This window comes from Ranitomeya variabilis, chromosome 2 (assembly GCF_051348905.1).
Source record: "Ranitomeya variabilis isolate aRanVar5 chromosome 2, aRanVar5.hap1, whole genome shotgun sequence".
Taxonomy (NCBI): Eukaryota; Metazoa; Chordata; class Amphibia; order Anura; family Dendrobatidae; genus Ranitomeya; species Ranitomeya variabilis.
In genome coordinates, this window is record NC_135233.1 from 1,092,192,614 (window position 1) to 1,092,212,606 (window position 19,993).

General features: G+C 46.1%; 1 protein-coding gene across 2 annotated transcripts in view; it reads right to left on the reverse strand.

Moving 5' to 3' along the window:
• The window catches only part of ADCY3 (adenylate cyclase 3), a 165,946-nt gene that overhangs the window by 16,304 nt on the left and 129,649 nt on the right, over positions 1 to 19,993 (reverse strand). The window contains exons 3-9 of one of the 2 annotated variants that reach the window (XM_077291755.1): positions 10,276 to 10,406; positions 9,917 to 10,028; positions 9,684 to 9,811; positions 6,843 to 7,001; positions 3,839 to 4,004; positions 3,116 to 3,235; positions 915 to 1,057 (exon numbers count right to left, since the gene is read on the reverse strand). In XM_077291755.1, coding sequence (XP_077147870.1) covers positions 915 to 1,057; positions 3,116 to 3,235; positions 3,839 to 4,004; positions 6,843 to 7,001; positions 9,684 to 9,811; positions 9,917 to 10,028; positions 10,276 to 10,406 — 959 coding nt within the window. The remainder of the gene's footprint in view (positions 1 to 914; positions 1,058 to 3,115; positions 3,236 to 3,838; positions 4,005 to 6,842; positions 7,002 to 9,683; positions 9,812 to 9,916; positions 10,029 to 10,275; positions 10,407 to 19,993) is intronic. The other variant, XM_077291754.1, reaches the window with a different exon arrangement.

The window sequence follows — 19,993 nt, forward strand, 5'->3', positions numbered from 1 at the left end:
TAATCTTAAAGGGTTACTCCACCTATCTGTGTACTCACTTATCGTTTTTTTGTGTCCTAACATCTCAGGGTGACAGGGACTAAGGCACGGGGGAGATGTTGTCTCTAAAACGGGGAAAGGTTGAGGCCAAGAAGCTTCACAGTATCAGGTAGGTGCTACAGAAGCCCAGTGAGTTTGTTTTACGCATAGTAAGCACTTATTTCTCCGCCCCCGAGGAGCGGCTAATATTCTATTCTGTTTATACAGAAGAAGAGGGGCCGAAGAAGAGGGGCCCAAAAAGGAAAGATAAAAATGGGTCATGCAGGCCAATTCTCATCTTGCACAGGTCTACTAAAAAAGGAGGTGAGACCAAGCAGGACTGTCATATCAAAAACATGGTCTACCTCTATACTGTGTACAGAGGTACTATGAGAATATTAATTTAATAGATTGAGACATGGGGATATATTGTCTCTAAAACGGGGAAAGGTTGAGGCCAAGAAGCTGCACGGTATCAGGTAGGTGCTACCGAAGCCCAGTGAGTTTGTTTTACGCATATTAAGCACTTATTTCTCCGCCCCCGAGGAGCGGCTAATATTCTATTCTGTTTATACAGAAGAAGAGGGGCCCAAAAAGGAAAGATAAAAATGGGTCATGCAGGCCAATTCTCATCTCCTTGCACAGGTCTACTAAAAAAGGGGATGAGACCAAGTAGGACTGTCATATAAAACACATGGTCTACCTCTATAGTGTGCACAGAGGTAGCTATTAAAATATTGATTTCAGACACAAATGGCTGACTGGGAGAATTGCATTCGAGAGTTAGTAAAGTTGAAGGTTTAAAGGGGTTTGTCCAAAGTAGATCACCCCCTTAAGATAAAAAAAGCCAGCCCCTTTTTTGGAGTAAGGGTCTACGACGCAGAGGAATGACTCACACTTGCACAGTCTCTCTCTCCAGCAAGGCTTCGTTCAGCAGTTTGTTCAGCTCCTGCTCGTTCTGCTGAGCGTCAATGACTCTCTCGGCCAAGTCTCTCAAGCGGAGGCGTCTGCGGGGGTTGGGGAAAGATGGGTTCACCACCTGTGATGAGATAGGGGAGCAAATAAGGAATTATTGTGATGCTGAGCGGCATTGCTGAATCATTCCTCGGTGTATGGTGCCCCATATATGATGATCGCAATGGATAGATATATATATGTACACACACAGCTTAGATCTTGCTTGCTGATTGCAGTCATAAGAGGATCCTCCAGGGGGCGCCGCAGTAGAAGGATTTGCTCCATGTGTCACATATACCGTAGCAGTCAGAAGCGGGGAATGTGCCTTGATTGCCTGGGATCTGACCCAGCCAGCCATACTCCTGAGCGCGGATCACCCGAGATACTGTTATTTATGTTACAGATGAGCCGTGCTTTTCAGCAAGTTAGCAAATGTGTAAGAATCTAAAATTCACAAGGTTATGGAAATGTTGGAATTTTGTTTCACTCCCTAATTAGGAGATACTGTAGAATTGATTGAGAGACGTCACACGAGTGCCACTAAATATATACAGAGATGCTAATTGCAATATAAAAAAAAGACCCCAGGCCAGGCCCCTCTAAATGTATTCAACCCCAAATTAATAACAGACCCCAGACTGAACTCCTAAATCAATCTCAGACCCCTGAAATATTATCAAACCCTGTAAATATTATAAGACCTCAGACCAGTTCCCTTCAATATATACAGAATCTCTAAATTAATATAAGACCCCAGCCCAAGCCCCTCTAAATTTATTCACACCCTAAATTAATATCAGACCCCAAACTAACTTCTACAATAATGTCAGACCCCCAGGACGTATTAAAAGCTTTTAAATAATATCGGGCCTTAAACCAATCCCGCTAAATATACATAGAGCTGCTAATTACAAAAAGACCCCAGGCCAGGCCCCTCTAAATGTATTCAAACACAAATTAATATCAGGCCCCAGACTAGACCCCTAAATTTATTTCAGACCCCTAACATGTAATCAAACCTTCTACATAATATCAGACCTCAGACAAGTACCCCTCGATTTATACAGAATCTCTCAATTAATATAAAACCCCAGCCCAGGTCCCTCTAACTGTATTCACATCCTAAATTAATATCAGACCCCAGACTAGACCCCTAAGTTAGTCTCAAATAAAGAATATCATTCCTCAGACGGTTTCCCCTAAATATATACAAGACCGCTAAATTAATATAACACCCCAGCCCAGGCCCCTCTAAATGTATTGACATCCTAAATTATTATAATCAGACCCTAAACTAACTTCTTCATTAGTTTCAGACCCCCAGGATGTATTAAAACCTTCTAAATAATATCAGGCCTCAAACCAGTCACACTAAGTATATACAACAGAGCTGATAAAATAATAGAAGACCCCAGGCCAGGCCCCCCTGAATATATTCAAACCTTAACTTAATATCACGCTAGATAGCATTGCATTAATTTCAGACACATGAGACTGGATTTAAAACCTCTAAATAATATCAGATCTCAGACCAGTCCCGCTAAATTAATATAAGACCCCAGGCCAGGACCCTCTGAGTATATTTAAACCCTAAATTAATAATATCAGACCACAGACTAAACCCTAAATAAATTTAGACAAACTATATTAATTTTTAGACCTTCCAAAATATATTGGGAGTACCTATATTTGAGACCCCAGACCAGAACCCTGAATTCATTCCAGACCCTTTCAATTAATATCAGACACCAAATCCACTAAATATATTCAGACCCCCAGACCATACCCATTAATTAGTTCAGTCCCCAGACTAGACCTGTAAATTAAATTCAGACACCAGCCCCCTGAAAGGTATTCACATCCTCTAATAATATCAGACCTCAGACCAGCCCCCTAAATTAATTTAATATAACAGACCCCAATATTCATACCCTCTTAATCTCAGAGCAGACCCGCTATATGTATTCAGACCCCCCTAATCCTTTGAGAAGTCCGGGTTTCCATATACACAAATGGAAGTTGACCACCCACATGTGGCCCTCAGCAATTTGTGTTGAGGGGTCCTGACCGACATCCCCTTAATCACATATCTAGAGCATATCCTACTGAAACCCCCTTTTCAGTTGGCATGGTAACTCACTCTGGTGTCCAGCTCCTCGTTCTCGTCCGGGGTGGTGCACGTGGTGTGGATGCTGCCGTTACACTCCTTGGTGTTGATCAATTGCGGGGAGTTTCCGTGCGACGACGTCAGAGAAAGCTTCTGGACAAAACGAGAAAGGGGAAACAAAGTAGCAAACTTACCCATCAGCACGCTAAGCCCCACCCATAGTTCATCTAAGCCACACCCAGTCCAGTTAACTACACCCAACAATGCCACGCCCATGAGGAACCAAGCCGAACTCCGGACTAGTAAATATTTATGTTCTCCCTTTCTGCCCAAAAGGTGGTGTTAGACAGAGCAAGTACCCATCAGTACACTAAGCCCCACCCATAGTTCATTTAAGCCACACCCAGTCCCATTAACTACATCCAACAATGCCACACCCATGAGGAACCAAGCCGAACTCCGGACTAGTAAATATTTATGTTCTCCCTTTCTGCCCAAAAGGTGGTGTTAGACAGAGCAAGTACCCATCAGTACACTAAGCCCCGCCCATAGCTCATCTAAGCCACACCCAGTCCCATTAACTACATCCAACAATGCCACACCCATGAGGAACCAAGCAGAAATCAGGACTAGTAAATGTTTATGTTCTCCCTTTCTGCCCAAAAGCAGAAATTTGTGTAACAGACTGGACAACGTTTGGTAAATGACCCGACTCGCAGACTCCTGGGACATCATAAAGACATCAGTAACACTTACCACTCCATTTATGCCATTCTTATTCACAGGCTGCTTGGGGACAACCACCAAGTATGTGACAATGCCCTTCTCCCGCAGGTAGTCACACCTCGTGCCGCCTTCTCCAGGCTCCACGTCAAATTCCCCCTTCAGACAATCATATGTGCTTTGGGAGATGTGCACCCGCCTGTGATCGGGGGAAAAATAGGAGACGTCAGAACTTGGCTACTCTCGGTCCACTCATTGGGAAAAACCACGATTAGGCTTTATAGGAGTTAAAAATGTATATAAAGTATTAGGCAGGTGTGGAAAAATGCTGCAAAGTGAGAAGATTCCAAATAATCAAGTGTTAATATGTGTATCAATCAATAAAATACAAAGTGAACGAAGAAAAGAGAAATCTGAATCCCATCAGTATCTGGTGATCGCCCATCACCTCCATCATCAGTATCTGGTGATCGCCCATCACCTCCATCATCAGTACCTGGTGAATGCCCGTCACCTCCATCATCAGTATCTGGCGACCGCCCGTCACCTCCATCATCAGTATCTGGTGAACGCCCGTCACCTCTATCATCAGTATCTGGCGACCGCCCGTCACCTCCATCATCAGTATCTGGTGAACGCCCGTCACCTCCATCATCAGTATCTGGCGACCGCCCGTCACCTCCATCATCAGTATCTGGTGATCGCCCATCACCTCCATCATCAGTATCTGGTGACCGCCCATCACCTCCATCATCAGTATCTGGTGATCGCCCATCACCTCCATCACCAGTATCTGGTGAACGCCCGTCACCTCCATCATCAGTATCTGGCGACCGCCCGTCACCTCCATCATCAGTATCTGGTGACCGCCCATCACCTCCATCATCAGTATCTGGTGACCACCTGTCCCCTCCATCATCAGTATCTGGTGATCGCCCGTCTCCTCCATCATCAGTATCTGGTGACCGCCCGTCACCTCCATCATCAGTATCTGATGATCGCCCGTCCCCTCCATCATCAGTATCTGGTGATCACCCGTCTCCTCCATCATCAGTATCTGGCGACCGCCCATCACCTCCATCATCAGTATCTGGTGACCTCCCGTCTCCTCCATCATCAGTATCTGGTGACCGCCCGTCACCTCCATCATCAGTATCTGATGATCGCCCGTCCCCTCCATCATCAGTATCTGGTGATCACCCGTCTCCTCCATCATCAGTATCTGGTGACCGCCCGTCTCCTCCATCATCAGTATCTGGTGATCGCCCGTCTCCTCCATCATCAGTATCTGGTGACCGCCCGTCACCTCCATCATCAGTATCTGATGATCGCCCGTCCCCTCCATCATCAGTATCTGGTGATCACCCGTCTCCTCCATCATCAGTATCTGGCGACCGCCCGTCACCTCCATCATCAGTATCTGGTGACCGCCCATCACCTCCATCATCAGTATCTGGTGACCACCTGTCCCCTCCATCATCAGTATCTGGTGATCGCCCGTCTCCTCCATCATCAGTATCTGGTGACCGCCCGTCACCTCCATCATCAGTATCTGATGATCGCCCGTCCCCTTCATCATCAGTATCTGGTGATCACCCGTCACCTCCATCATCAGTATCTAGTGACCGCCCGTCTCCTCCATCATCAGTATCTGGTGATCACCCGTCACCTCCATCATCAGTATCTGATGATCGCCCGTCTCCTCCATCATCAGTGTCTGATGACCACCCGTCACCTCCATCATCAGTATCTGGTGACCGCCCATCACCTCCATCATCAGTGTCTGGTGACCACTGTCTTCTCCATCATCAGTATCTGGTGATCACCCGTCTCCTCCATCATCAGTATCTGGTGACCACTGTCTCCTCCATCATCAGTATCTGGTGACCGCCCGTCTTCTCCATCATCAGTATCTGGTGATCACCCGTCTCCTCCATCATCAGTATCTGGTGACCACCCATCTCTTCCATCATCAGTATCTGGTGACCGCTCGTCTCCTCCATCATCAGTATCTGGTGACCGCCCATCGCCTCCATCATCAGTATCTGGTGACCGCCCGTCTCCTCCATCATCAGTATCTGGTGACCGCCCGTCTCCTCCATCATCAGTATCTGGTGATCGCCCGTCCCCTCCATCATCAGTATCTGGTGACCGCCCGTTCCCTCCATCATCAGTATCTGGTGACCGCCCGTCACCTCCATCATCAGTATCTGGTGACCGCCCGTCACCTCCATCATCAGTATCTGGTGATCACCCGTCTCCTCCATCATCGGTATCTGGTGATCGCCCGTCACCTCCATCATCAGTATCTGATGATCGCCCGTCCCCTCCATCATCAGTATCTGGTGATCACCCGTCTCCTCCATCATCAGTATCTGGTGATCGCCCGTCACCTCCATCATCAGTATCTGATGATCGCCCGTCCCCTCCATCATCAGTATCTGGTGATCACCCGTCTCCTCCATCATCAGTATCTGGTGACCGCCCGTCACCTCCATCATCAGTATCTGATGATCGCCCGTCACCTCCATCATCAGTATCTGGTGACCACCTGTCCCCTCCATCATCAGTATCTGATGATCGCCCGTCCCCTCCATCATCAGTATCTGGTGATCACCCGTCTTCTCCATCATCAGTATCTGGTGACCGCCCGTCACCTCCATCATCAGTATCTGATGATCGCCCGTCACCTCCATCATCAGTATCTGATGAGCGCCCGTCCCCTCCATCATCAGTATCTGGTGATCACCCGTCTTCTCCATCATCAGTATCTGGTGACCGCCCGTCACCTCCATCATCAGTATCTGATGATCGCCCGTCCCCTCCATCATCAGTATCTGGTGATCACCCGTCTCCTCCATCATCAGTATCTGGTGATCACCCGTCTCCTCCATCATCAGTATCTGGTGATCACCCGTCTCCTCCATCATCAGTATCTGATGATCGCCCGTCACCTCCATCATCAGTATCTGGTGATACTTGCCTAAACCTTGTGAACAGCACAGTATGTGTCACCCTCTATTTTAAGGCGCCTTACCCGGGGATTCCTCCGGCCTCCATCTTGTTAGCCAGGGTGACATCCGTAGACCACACGTCATATTGCCAACGTTTCTGTCCCAGGACTCCCCCGATAACGGTCCCTGTGTGAACGCCCACTCGCATGTCCACGTCTGTTTTTGTCTTCTCTCTCACGTACCTTCACAAGCAAACAAAACATCAAAAGTCTTAATAGTTTGTGCTCTTTCTATTTTACAGACTCGAAAGTCAGATTCTGCAGCACAAACATCTAGACGGCCCAGAATTGTGAGCAGATCAAGGCTCCATACTGAGAAACTTCCATGATCCACCACTAGGGGAGCACACGTCACACTGGGGTGCTGTATGCAGTGAGCTCCTGAGCTCCACCTAGTGGTGAGTGTGGAAGTTCTGAAAGTATGTACAATGTTCCCTCTAAGAATATGCAGCTCGCACGGGGCAGGAGCTGAAAAATACAGATAACCAATTTATAATAGCCAAAGTATAAGTGTGTGCAGAAAAGGGAGACTATATAACCTACAAAGCCACACTTGAAATAGAAGATTAAAACTATTTATTAAATGACTTTAAAATAATTCAGGATATCAAATTTATATAATATGTACAATTTTTTTTTTCAGGAAATTAATCAGCACAATAAGAAGCGGGTGGGGAGAGATTGGGAATATAAATATGTAAATAATAATAGACTCAATATCTGATGATCAATGCAAAGTTATGCAGAAGATTAATGAATAATTATAAATAAATAAGAAAAATATTATATATAAAAGTGCATAATTGTAACACATTACTTATGCTACATAAAATACACCAAAGAGGGTGGAGGAATAGATCTGCAACATTACAATTGTCTGTATCGGATAAAAGTCAGATCAAATCCCATATGGGTTTGCATATAATTACAACAATCAGTCACCAATACACCCACGCCCCGACGCGCGTTTCACACTTTTGCTTCCTCGGGGGGACATTATTCTCTGATGAAGCAAATGTGTGAAACGTGCATCTGACTGTGTGGTGTGCTGTGGGATATCATAATTTGTTTTGGGTTTGTGGGGCAATCGTACCATGTGTTGCCATAATACTCTATGGGAGGGGTATCATTAAAGGGGTATCATAGTGAGTAAGACTACTTAGAGGCTTCAGTAGGGGCAAAATAACTGTGCCAATGCTGCAATATCAATTCTTCTCAGTTTCTTAAGAAGATGGGAGATATGATCCTCTTTGAGGTGGGGAAATCGCACATTTGATGTCACTTGACGGCCGCTCCCAATGAAGTCTGAAGTCACATAGGCTTTAACCTCAAACTTGGACAACCCCTTTAACGATCAGTATGGTGGTATTATCAACACTATATATGCTGGTAATATTTGGTTATGGTTTGTTGATATTTATCTCTTATTTTGCATTATTATTATTGCGGTATTATTATTCAGTCTTATATGGCGGTTTTATTAGAAATATTGTTCTTGTAGTAAAGGTTGATTTCCTCCAGGCAGGGTAATATTAGTAATAAATATCCCTATCTGGGGCTCGGGGTGGGGACAGCATGGGCCAGGTCTGAATTTCAGTCCCAGTCAGTCCCTGCCTGGGGGTCTTGGCTATGTTACAGTAAGAATCCCTGGTGGTCTAGTGTAGTGAAATGGATAATGTCAATCTATCTAGCAATCTAGGGCAGTGTGTTCAAGTATCCCTGGAAGTCAATGGCTGTGAAGGGGTTGCTGTTAGTATACTTGGTGGTCTAAAAAAGTAAGTGGGTTAAGTACTGTACATGTATTGATCTTAGCCAGTGAAAAAAAAACTATCCCTGGTGGTCAAGAGCAACAGAGAAATCTCTCATCCCTGATGATCTACAGCAACAGAGAATTCTCACATCCCTGGTGGTCTAGAGTAGTGAAAGATGCATTCTAGCATTCCTTGTGGTCTACGGCATTGTAGGTGCTAATATAGGATTACTGGTGGTCTACAGCAATCACTGGTGAAGTGCAGTGGATGGTCTAAAGCTTGAAAACTAGTGTCCGATGGTTACTCACCCCCCTGGCTCTAGTGTTGTTCTGGTTTTAATGTTAGACTGAATAGTGATAGTTCAGCCGGGTATTGGACTCCTGCTAATCTGACATTGAGTCCTGGCCAACCCCTTTAATTATATTTAAAAAAAAAAAATTTAAAAATGCATCTCTTAAGATGCCATTATAAGGGGTTACAAAGACTGCTCTAGACCTCACACATGTCCCGGTTAAACGTTTGGTAAATATAAATGTTCCACTCTGTATATATGGTTATATATTGTAATGCTGCTACTGAATATAGGGAGAGTGCAGTACCATGTTAGCCCACTAGAGGGGGCACATAAGGACTAAATAGTAGAAGGATAACAACTAGTTAATATAGGAGGGTCTACTGTGGGTAAGACAGGAACATTTCCTGTATTTAGTTATGTTGGGCCAGGGAGCCCAGACAGTCCACTAGGGCCTTAGAGCCTGGGCAACACAGTGGGCCATATAACGTTTGAAGCTGGGAGCCCAGACATCCAGGGCTTGGGAACTGAAGGAAACAGCAAAATTGGAATGCAGGGCAGCACCAAGATGTGGCAGCTTACTACATGGACAGATGCCCTTATGTCTGATGTGAAACGGACAGAGGAACTCCTAAAGGTAGTAAAGCTGGACAGAAGGAATGCTGCGGTACCGGATGAGCCGGTACGACCCAGGAGAATTCTATATATGAGAGTGAATAGGAAATCAGCACATTTCTCAATGTAGCTTTGGCTGCAATTGGAATACGAGGAACAGTGCAAAATAAACATTCTACATGCAGCCCGCACCCACATGGCACTTACGATATGGCATCGACCATCGCTAGACCCATCATGATGGAGCAGTAGGCATGGTCGTCTCTGTAGTCCGGGAGGCCGCAGATACAGTAATAACAGTCACCCAGAATCTTAATCCTCAGCTGGTGATATTTCTAGGAAACCAAAAGGCACAAGTATTAGGACGGCCGGACGGTCACGTGGCTTCCAAACCTCTGACAACCTCAGCTCTGCTGCACCGGTAGATATACGTCACTCACCGCTGCAAGCTTGTCGAAGCGGGCGAATAATTCATTGAGCAGCTTTACCAGCTCCTGGGCGCTGCAGGATGACGAGAGCTGCGTGAAGCCTACGATATCCGCGAAGAGTATACTGTCAGGAGACAGAGAGGACCAGGGTCATGATCTACCATGAAGGCTCACTGTGCAGCGCCACTCTTGGCCGCAGGTCGTGAGCGGTATTGCAGCTCAGCAATGGAGGTGAGCTGCAGGACCGGACACCACCCATGGACTGGTGTCTGGAAGAGGGTGGCCATGTTTTTATAAATCACATAAAGTCTTTTTAAGGATTCGAACACTGGTTTCCAGAGATAAGGGCTCCTGTAAGGGCCCCGTCATACCTGACGTTCTCGTGCCGGTACATGTACATGGTGTTAAACTGCTGCAGCTCCTTCTGTTTTTGGTCTTTCTTCATGTCGTTGAGCATCTCGTCCGCAATATGTTTGGGCAGAATGGAGAGGAGGAGACGTTCCTACGAGAGATACACAAGAGCCAGGATGAGAACGAGCCATTGTCCTCGGCTTAGAGGAAATTCGAGAACATGAGGTGCTGGCTAACGTCTCGCTGAAAATGACCAAAAAAAAGACTTACATGACCGTCCTGCTGCACAGATCTTCACGAGTCGCTTCCATGAAATGTAACGGTGATAGATGCACACGGTACAGGAGGCAGAAGGCTCTACCCAATCTGCTTAGTATACATTGGTTGTAAAGTAAACTATCTATATTTTCAGATGATGACTCCCCAGGGTCATACAATTTATAGCACGTTTCACCGCATCAGTGGCGTCATCAGGGGATATGACTGCAGCATGAACCATATTGTCCCATCCCCTGATGAAGCCGCTGATGCGGTGAAACGTGCTATGAATTGTACGTCCTATTCTACCAGATAGTGATGTCATCATCTGAAAATATAGGTGGTTTACCTTACAGCCAACTTACACTAAGCAGATTAGGGATGTTATTATATTATTATTATTATTATTATTATCATATATACATATATTATTATTATATGTATTTTACGTGTAATAATAACAGCTCAGTTTTATGGCTTGTTAGTGATTTAAATATAAGGTTCACTCCTTTTTGCTCAGCAACTAAGTGATGTCAATTTTCCATGACCCAACCCACGAGGAATTGTGGAATGTATATACCACTGTCCACCTGGGCTCATAGAATGTACATACCACTGACCACCAAGATACTGTGTACATAAGTTGTTTTCAGAGACACCTCCTTTTTCACTATGAACTAAGTAATGTAGATTTACCATGAACTATAAACCAGGACTCATGGAATGTACTTACCACTGTCCACCAGGAATCATGAAACGTACAGTACAGGCCAAAAGTTTGGACACACCTTCTCATTTCAAGATTTTTCTGTATTTTCATGACTATGAAAATTGTACATTCACACTGAAGGCATCAAAACTATGAAGTAACACATGTGGAATTATATACTTAACAAAAAAGTGTGAAATAACTGAAATTATGTCTTATATTCTAGGTTCTTCAAAGTAATAATAATAATAATAATCTTTATTTTTATACTAGATTGTGGCCCGATTCTAACGCATCGGGTATTCTAGAATATGCATGTCCCCGTAGTATATGGACAATGATGATTCCAGAATTCGCGGCAGACTGTGCCCGTCACTGATTGGTCGAGGCAACCTTTATGACATCATCGTCGCCATAGCAACCATTATGACATCTACGTCGATACTGTGCCCGTCGCTGAGAGACGCGGGATTTCCATTATGACATCATCGTCGCCATGCTGTGCCCGTCGCTGATCAGAGACGCGGGATTTCCAGGACAGACAGACAGACAGACAGACAGACAGAAAAACCCATAGACAATTATATACAGTATATAGATAGCACTAACATATTCCGCAGCGCTTTACAGGTTGCACACATTATCGTCACTGTCCCCGATGGGGCTCACAATCTAAATTCCCTATCAGTATGTCTTTGGAATGTGGGAGGAAACCGGAGTGCCTGGAGTAAACCCACGCAAACACGGGGAGAACATACATCAAAACAAAAGTAGCCACCTTTTGCGTTGATGACTGCTTTGCACACTCTTGGCATTCTCTTGATGAGCTTCAAGAGGTAGTACTGTACATGCCTCTGTCCACCAGGACTCATAGAATGTAAATATTACTGCTTACCAGGAATCATGAATAGTACCTACCACTAGTACCTACCACTATCCACGAGGACTCATGAAATGTACATAACATGATCTGGACTCAGAATGTATTTACCACTGTCTTCCAGGGCTTATAGAGATGCACACACCATTGCCTACCAAAAAAGCTCCGCTTCATCAAACTGCAGCAGTTATTTGTATAAAACAATGACAAAAATCCAGCCCAATGCTTCATACCATTGAGATAACATCAGTATTTTATTTCTTAACCAGAGGACATTTTTTTTTTTACAAAAACTCTTCAAGTCTTCATAGGATCATCCAAGGTGGCCTCTACTTCTCACGGGGAAAGATTAGTGTATGAGATAAAGCTCACAGTGTGCGCACATAATCACATCTCCAGCCTGAATAAGACGACTTCAGGGACAACATCAAGGCTGACGTAACAACGTTCATTTCTGGTGGTGGAGCACAGCTGTAGGTTGGTGCTCCAGCTGGGCACACGGTGGTCCGGTCTCTGCGGGAGGCCTGCTAGCATTCTCAGGCGCTCAGGGGAATCATTTCACAGCTTAAAAGTGGTTTTGATTCATCATACCAGAAAAACATATTAAAATGTGTGGCAGAGCCGAGAGGACCGATATGCCACAACGCAGCGTCTGACGTCAGCAGGGCTGGAATAGAAAATTTGCAAAGTAAAAGCTAAATCGGTCACTAGAAAGTGTGAACTATGCAGAGACTTCAACCCCATCATATCCAGGATTTATGGTGTGCCAGAAGAGCTTCCTATTAGTAAATGTTTGTATATTTGGGCTTCCTTAATAAGGGATACCTTTTCCAGTACGGAGTAGCCAACGCTCAAGGGAGTAAGTTTCTCCAGGCTCGGAGATACAATTTTTCTCCTGTAGTTATTCAAACTTTGTCACATGAGTAAGAAATCCTCAAGGGGTTGCAGAGAGCCCACCCACACTCTCCCTACCCTCATATTTTACGTAGGAGGAATCTCTTGGTCTATATAGTAGATGGTAAGTGATATATCCTACTTGGTTATGTCTCAAAAGTAGAGAAAATTTTTATTAATTTGCAAAATATTAAGATTTCAGAGTCCTCAGTAGTTGATACCTTTTTTTAAGACTAACTGAAAAGATGGTAACAAATTGCAAGCTTTCAAGACTATTCAGGTCTCTTCATCATAGACCCGAGTAATCTCGAAAGCTTGGTCTCTTCATCAGAGACCCAAGTCGTCTCGAAAGCCTGGTCTCTTCATCATAGATCTGAGTAGCCTCCAAAGCTTGGTCTCTTCATCTGAGACCTGAGTAGTCTCAAAAGCTTCATCTCTTCATCAGAGACCTGGAGTAGTCTCCAAATCTTGGTCTCTTCATCAGAGATCCGAGTAGTCTCGAAAGCTTGGTCTCTTCATCAGAGACCTGAGTAGTCTCCAAAGCTTGGTCTCTTCATCAGAGACCTGAGTACTCTCCAAAGTTTGATCTCTTCATCAGAGACCTGGAGTAGTCTCCAAATATTGGTCTCTTCATCAGAGACCTGAGTACTCTCCAAAGTTTGATCTCTTCATCAGAGACCTGGAGTAGTCTCCAAATATTGGTCTCTTCATCAGAGACCTGAGTACTCTCCAAAGTTTGATCTCTTCATCAGAGACCTGGAGTAGTCTTCAAAGCTTGGTCTCTTCATCAGAGACCTGAGCAGTGTCCAAAGCTTGTTCTCTTCATAAGAGACCCGAGTAGTCTTGAAAGTTTGGTCTCTTCGTCAGAGATGTAGAAAGTCTTGAAAGCTTGGTCTCTTCATCAGAGACCTGAGTAGTCTCCAAAGCTTGGTCTCTTCACCAGAGAACTGAGTAGTCTCCATAGCTTGGTCTCTTCATCAGAAACCTGAGTAGTCTCAAAAGCTTGGTCTCTTCATCAGGGAATTGAGTATTCTCGAAAGCCTGGTCTAATCATTAAAGACCTGAGTAGTCTCGAAAGCTTGGTCTCTTCATCAGGGACATGAGTAGTCTCGAAAGCCTGGTCTAATCATTAAAGATCTGAGTAGTCTCAAAAGCTTGGTCTCTTCATCAGAGACCGGAGTAGTCTTGAAAGATTGGTCTAATCATTAAAGATCTGAGTAGTCTCGAAAGCTTGCAATTTGTTACCATCTTTTCAGTTGGCCATCAAAAGGTATCAACCACTGAGGACTCTCAAATCTTAATATTTTTCTATCTACTGGCTAACATGGTACAAAGATATATATCTTTCCTGTATTAATCTGCACAAACATTGAATTTGTGACCAGGACATATTGTATACCTGTTTCCGATAAGAATTTGGCAAATTTACATCAACGTTCAGAAGTATGGTTGAGGCTGGCTCATTGGAGTCCTTGAAATGGTCACATTCCTAAAAGGTCTCCAAGGCACTTAATCTTCCAAATGAGCGATGTCTCAAGCTCCCCAGGACTGAGCACCGTTCCTATCCCCATAAACTGTGCACGATTTAGGCACCATTCATTTAGAGGACACATTACCCCTATATAATGGACAACACCTTAACTAACACACCTACTGAATCACAGCTAGCGGCGCACACATTTTGTCCTTGGTCTTGACCTCTGTGGTCATTATTGATCGCCACATAACTGATGGCCAGATCACTGGTCACACTATGATGAGACAACCCATTTAAAGATGGATTCATTTCCATTCTACGTGGAACCCGACCCTGGTCTCCAGCACTTTAAAAGCTATTATCTCTAAGTTTCGTAAAGTTTCACAGTTTTCATATTTTTTGGCTGGAATTTTACAGTTCGAGTGTATCCATTTTTCCTATGAATTAGAGTTCCCAAACAAGTTAATATCAGATTTTTCCTGTTGGACACTAAGTAGGACAAGATAAAACCGAGCCTTCAAAAAAAACAAAACAAACAAGATATCTGTGGCCAAATCCGGCAGAGCGCCAGCTGCTCAGTGCGGGGTCCAGCTGCTGGACCTGCCTGAATATGGACAGATTATTCATGTAAAAGGAAGGAGATGGATAAAGGATGCTACAACTTTGCAATTTTACTCATTTCAGAAGTTTTGACAACCTCCTTAACTTCACCGGCAGTTTATGCAGATTATCCTCTGAAAGGAGTCGTCTCAGGATCGGTAAATGTCCGATAAGCTGAGGGTGGCACCCTCATAAATCCACAGGCTGAAGGTGCCGAAGTATGAGGTGCAGCTCTGAATGGTACTGCAAGCGCGCTACTATTCACTTCTATGGGAAACAGCTTGCAGCACTATTCATATCCACTATGATGCCCACAATGTAAGGAGCTGTGCCACCACCGATGTACACAATGTAAGGAGCTGTGCCACCACCGATGTACACAATGTAAGGAGCTGTGCCACCACCGATGTACACAATGTAAGGAGCTGTGCCACCACCGATGTACACAATGTAAGGAGCTGTGCCACCACCGATGTACACAATGTAAGGACCTCTGCCACCACCGCTGTACACAATGTAAGGAGCTGTGCCACCACCGATGCACACAATGTAAGGAGCTGTGCCACCACCGATGTACACAATGCAAGTAGATGTGCCACCACCGATGTACACAATGTAAGGAGCTGTGCCACCACTGATGTACACAATGCAAGTAGATGTGCCACCACCGATGTACACAATGTAAGGAGCCGTGCCACCACCGATGTACACAATGTAAGGAGCTGTGCCACCACCGATATACACAATGTAAGGAGCTCTGCCACCACCGATATACACAATGTAAGGAGCTGTGCCACCACCGATGTACACAATGCAAGGAGCTGTGCCACCACCGATGTACACAATGCAAGGAGCTGTGCCACCACCGATGTACACAATGCAAGGAGCTGTGCCACCACCGATGTCCACAATGTAAGGAGCTGTGCCACCACCGATATACACAATGTAAGGAGCTCTGCCACCACCGATGTACACAATGCAAGGAGCTGTGCCACCACCGATGTACACAATGCAAGGAGCTCTGCCACCACCGCTGTACACAATGTAAGGAGCTGTGCCACCACCGATGTACACAATGTAAGGAGCTGTGCCACCACTGATGTACACAATGTAAGGAGCTGTGCCACCACCGATGTACACAATGTAAGGAGCTCTGCCACCACCGCTGTACACAATGTAAGGAGCTGTGCCACCACCGATGTACACAATGCAAGGAGCTGTGCCACCACCGATGTACACAATGTAAGGAGCTGTGCCACCACCGATATACACAATGTAAGGAGCTGTGCCACCACCGATGTACACAATGCAAGGAGCTGTGCCACCACCGATGTACACAATGTAAGGAGCTGTGCCACCACCGATATACACAATGTAAGGAGCTCTGCCACCACCGATATACACAATGTAAGGAGCTGTGCCACCACCGATGTACACAATGCAAGGAGCTGTGCCACCATCGATGTACACAATATAAGGAGCTGTGCCACCACCGATGTACACAATGTAAGGAGCTGTGTCACCACCGATGTACACAGTGTAAGGAGCTGTGCCACCACCGATGTACACAATGTAAGGAGCTGTGCCACCACCGATGTTCACAATGTAAGGAGCTGTGCCACCACCGATGTACACAATGCAAGGAGCTGTGCCACCACCGATGTACACAATGCAAGGAGCTGTGCCACCACCGATGTACACAATGCAAGGAGCTGTGCCACCACCGATGTACATAATGCAAGGAGCCGTGCCACCACCGATGTACACAGTGTAAGGAGCTGTGCCACTGCAGCGCCCCAGAGTCCTGGTCATTGCAGTACTGTTGCTCCGCCACTATGGGGAGCTATGGTACGTCTGATGGCACTGAAGGAGTTCACCTGACCAGGTATCACAGTCACCAATACACTTCACAGTCTGGCCTCCAGGGGGAGCTAAGGGCACTATGTATTAGGCCACTCCTCACAATCTGGTAAAACTGGGGGTCAGGCAGGAAGTTAGACAGAAGCTGACTGGGAATCGAACAGGCAACATCCTGTGGCAGAGGGTGTTGCGAGGAGAGACTCAGGGGGGTCCCCGTCAGGGGTGGGATCCTGACGGAGGCCTAGCGAACAGAGAGAGAACGTTACGGGACCGCGCCTGCACAAGATAGCGGCGGTGCCCTAAGAAAGGACAAGAAGCGAGGTATATTGTGCTGAGTGAGAAACGAGATCAACGCAACAAGGAGAAATACCAGTAGGAGTCGTGCTGTAAGACGAGGCAACATCCTACTGAGGCACGTAGCCGGTGGCCGGAACGCCGAGGAAGTACTAGGCTCCAAGCAATACTTCAAACCTACGGCAGGACAGTCAGCTATAGGCGGGCTGTCTCACCCAAATCACCTATGAAGACACAGGGGGCAACAACAGGAGAAGGGCGACACTAGGGTCCAGGAAGAACTCCGAGCCTACCCGTCATACGGGTGCGTCCTAGCCATATCACCTGGGGGACGAAGCAGAACATCATAATCGAGTTGTGAGGGAACTTCAGAAACAGACACAACAGTTGTGGGGACTATCCCGTAAGCACAGCAGGGGAGGACCACAACACACAAGCGCTAGAAGGAAGGCACAGATTTCCACCTGCAAAGGGAACTCTGGAGGTGCCATCGGACCGGCCGGACTTGCGCAGCCCGGTTAACCGTATTCCGGACTGAGGATCCTGAAGCCTTCAGTAAAGAGGTAAAGAGACTGCAACCTGGTGTCCTCGTTATTTACTGTGACCAGCACTGCACCGCACTACCACCACCACCCACACCTATTATTGAGCGCCCCTCAGCAGGGTCACGGGCCGGGTCTAGCCACCGTGACAATCCCAGAGCAGAGACTCAGAGGCCCGGTACCGGGTACCCCTCGGCCCTGCGGCAGTGGGGGCGCTGCACCACCACCGATGTACACAGTGTAAGGAGCTGTGCCACCACAGATGTATACAATGTAAGGAGCTGTGCCACCACCGATGTCCACAATGTAAGGAGCTGTGCCACCACCGATGTACACAATGTAAGGAGATGTGCCACCACCGATGTACACAGTGTAAGGAGCTGTGCCACCACAGATGTACACAATGTAAGGAGCTGTGCCACCACCGATGTCCACAATGTAAGGAGCTGTGCCACCACCGATGTACACAATGTAAGGAGCTGTGCCACCACCGATGTACACAATGTAAGGAGCTGTGCCACCACCGATGTACACAATGTAAGGAGCTGTGCCACCACCGATGTACACAATGTAAGGAGCTGTGCCACCACCGATGTACACAATGTAAGGAGCTGTGCCACCACCGATGTACACAGTGTAAGGAGCTGTGCCACCACAGATGTACACAATGTAAGGAGCTGTGCCACCACCGATGTCCACAATGTAAGGAGCTGTGCCACCACCGATGTACACAATGTAAGGAGCTGTGCCACCACCGATGTACACAATGTAAGGAGCTGTGCCACCACCGATGTACACAATGTAAGGAGCTGTGCCACCACCGATGTACACAATGTAAGGAGCTGTGCCACCACCGATGTACACAATGTAAGGAGCTGTGCCACCACCGATGTACACAATGTAAGGAGCTGTGCCACCACCGATGTACACAATGTAAGGAGCTGTGCCACCACCGATGTACACAATGTAAGGAGCTGTGCCACCACCGATGTACACAATGTAAGGAGCTGTGCCACCACCGATGTACACAGTATAAGGAGCTGTGCCACCACCGATGTACACAATGTAAGGAGCTGTGCCACCACCGATGTACACAGTGTAAGGAGCTGTGCCACCACCGATGTACACAGTGTAAGGAGCTGTGCCATCACCGATGCACCGAGGTGCCTTCAATCAGCTGATTATTTGGGTGCCGGGAGTTGTTCCCCCACTGATTTGATATTGATGATCTATATGAAGTATGGGCAATTAATATAAACGTCCTAGAAAACCGCCATAAGGGGCTCCCTTGTGTCAATTTATTCATAATAAACTCCATGTTAGCACTCAATGTCAGGCTGCTGCCTCTAAAGCTGACAAGATAATGTATTGTTTCACCTTACACATGGCTTCCAGAGAGGAAAATATTATTTTACCTCTTCATAAAGCACTGATATGACCAATCCTTAATTACAGTCCACCATTCGTGTACAGTTCATAAAAACCGCTAGAGAATTCAGAGAAGAAAGCAGTTGCATCTTCTCTGCTCCCACAACACATATGTCCAAAATATTCCCTCTGCTCAGACAGAGAAACTCTGAGAAGTTCTGCACTCGCAAGCAGGAGGCGATTCAGGCCGCTGTGCTCTGAGCGGAGGTCTGTGTTTCTGTCTATTATCAACATCATTATCGTCTAAGTGTATCCGGACTGCTAAACACCAGCACAATAATCTCATTAGATGCTGAAATAACCTCGCAGAGTAATCAAAATATTCCCATTGTACCCAGCCCTGGTAACAGCTCCTCTCCCAACCTGCAGGACGGTCCCCAGGGCCCCACCATGTGTCAACCTGGAGGAGACTGTAACAAGATCCAGCAGAGGCACAAACACAGCGCTAACACCGACTAACGTAAGAGGGCGGTATTATACCTGTCCTACGTTACATATTCCAGTACACAGGAGACAGCATAGCAGCTATATTCCTGTACATAGGAGCAGTATTATAGTAGTTATATTCCTGTACATAGGGGCAGTATTATAGTAGTTATATTCTTGTACATAGGGGCAGTATTATAGTAGTTATATTCTTGTACATAGGAGCAGTATTATAGTAGTTATATACTTGTACATAGGGGCAGTATTATAGTAGTTATATTCTTGTGCATAGGGGCAGTATTATAGTAGTTATATTCTTGTACATATGGGCAGTATTATAGTAGTTATATTCCTGTACATAGGAGCAGTA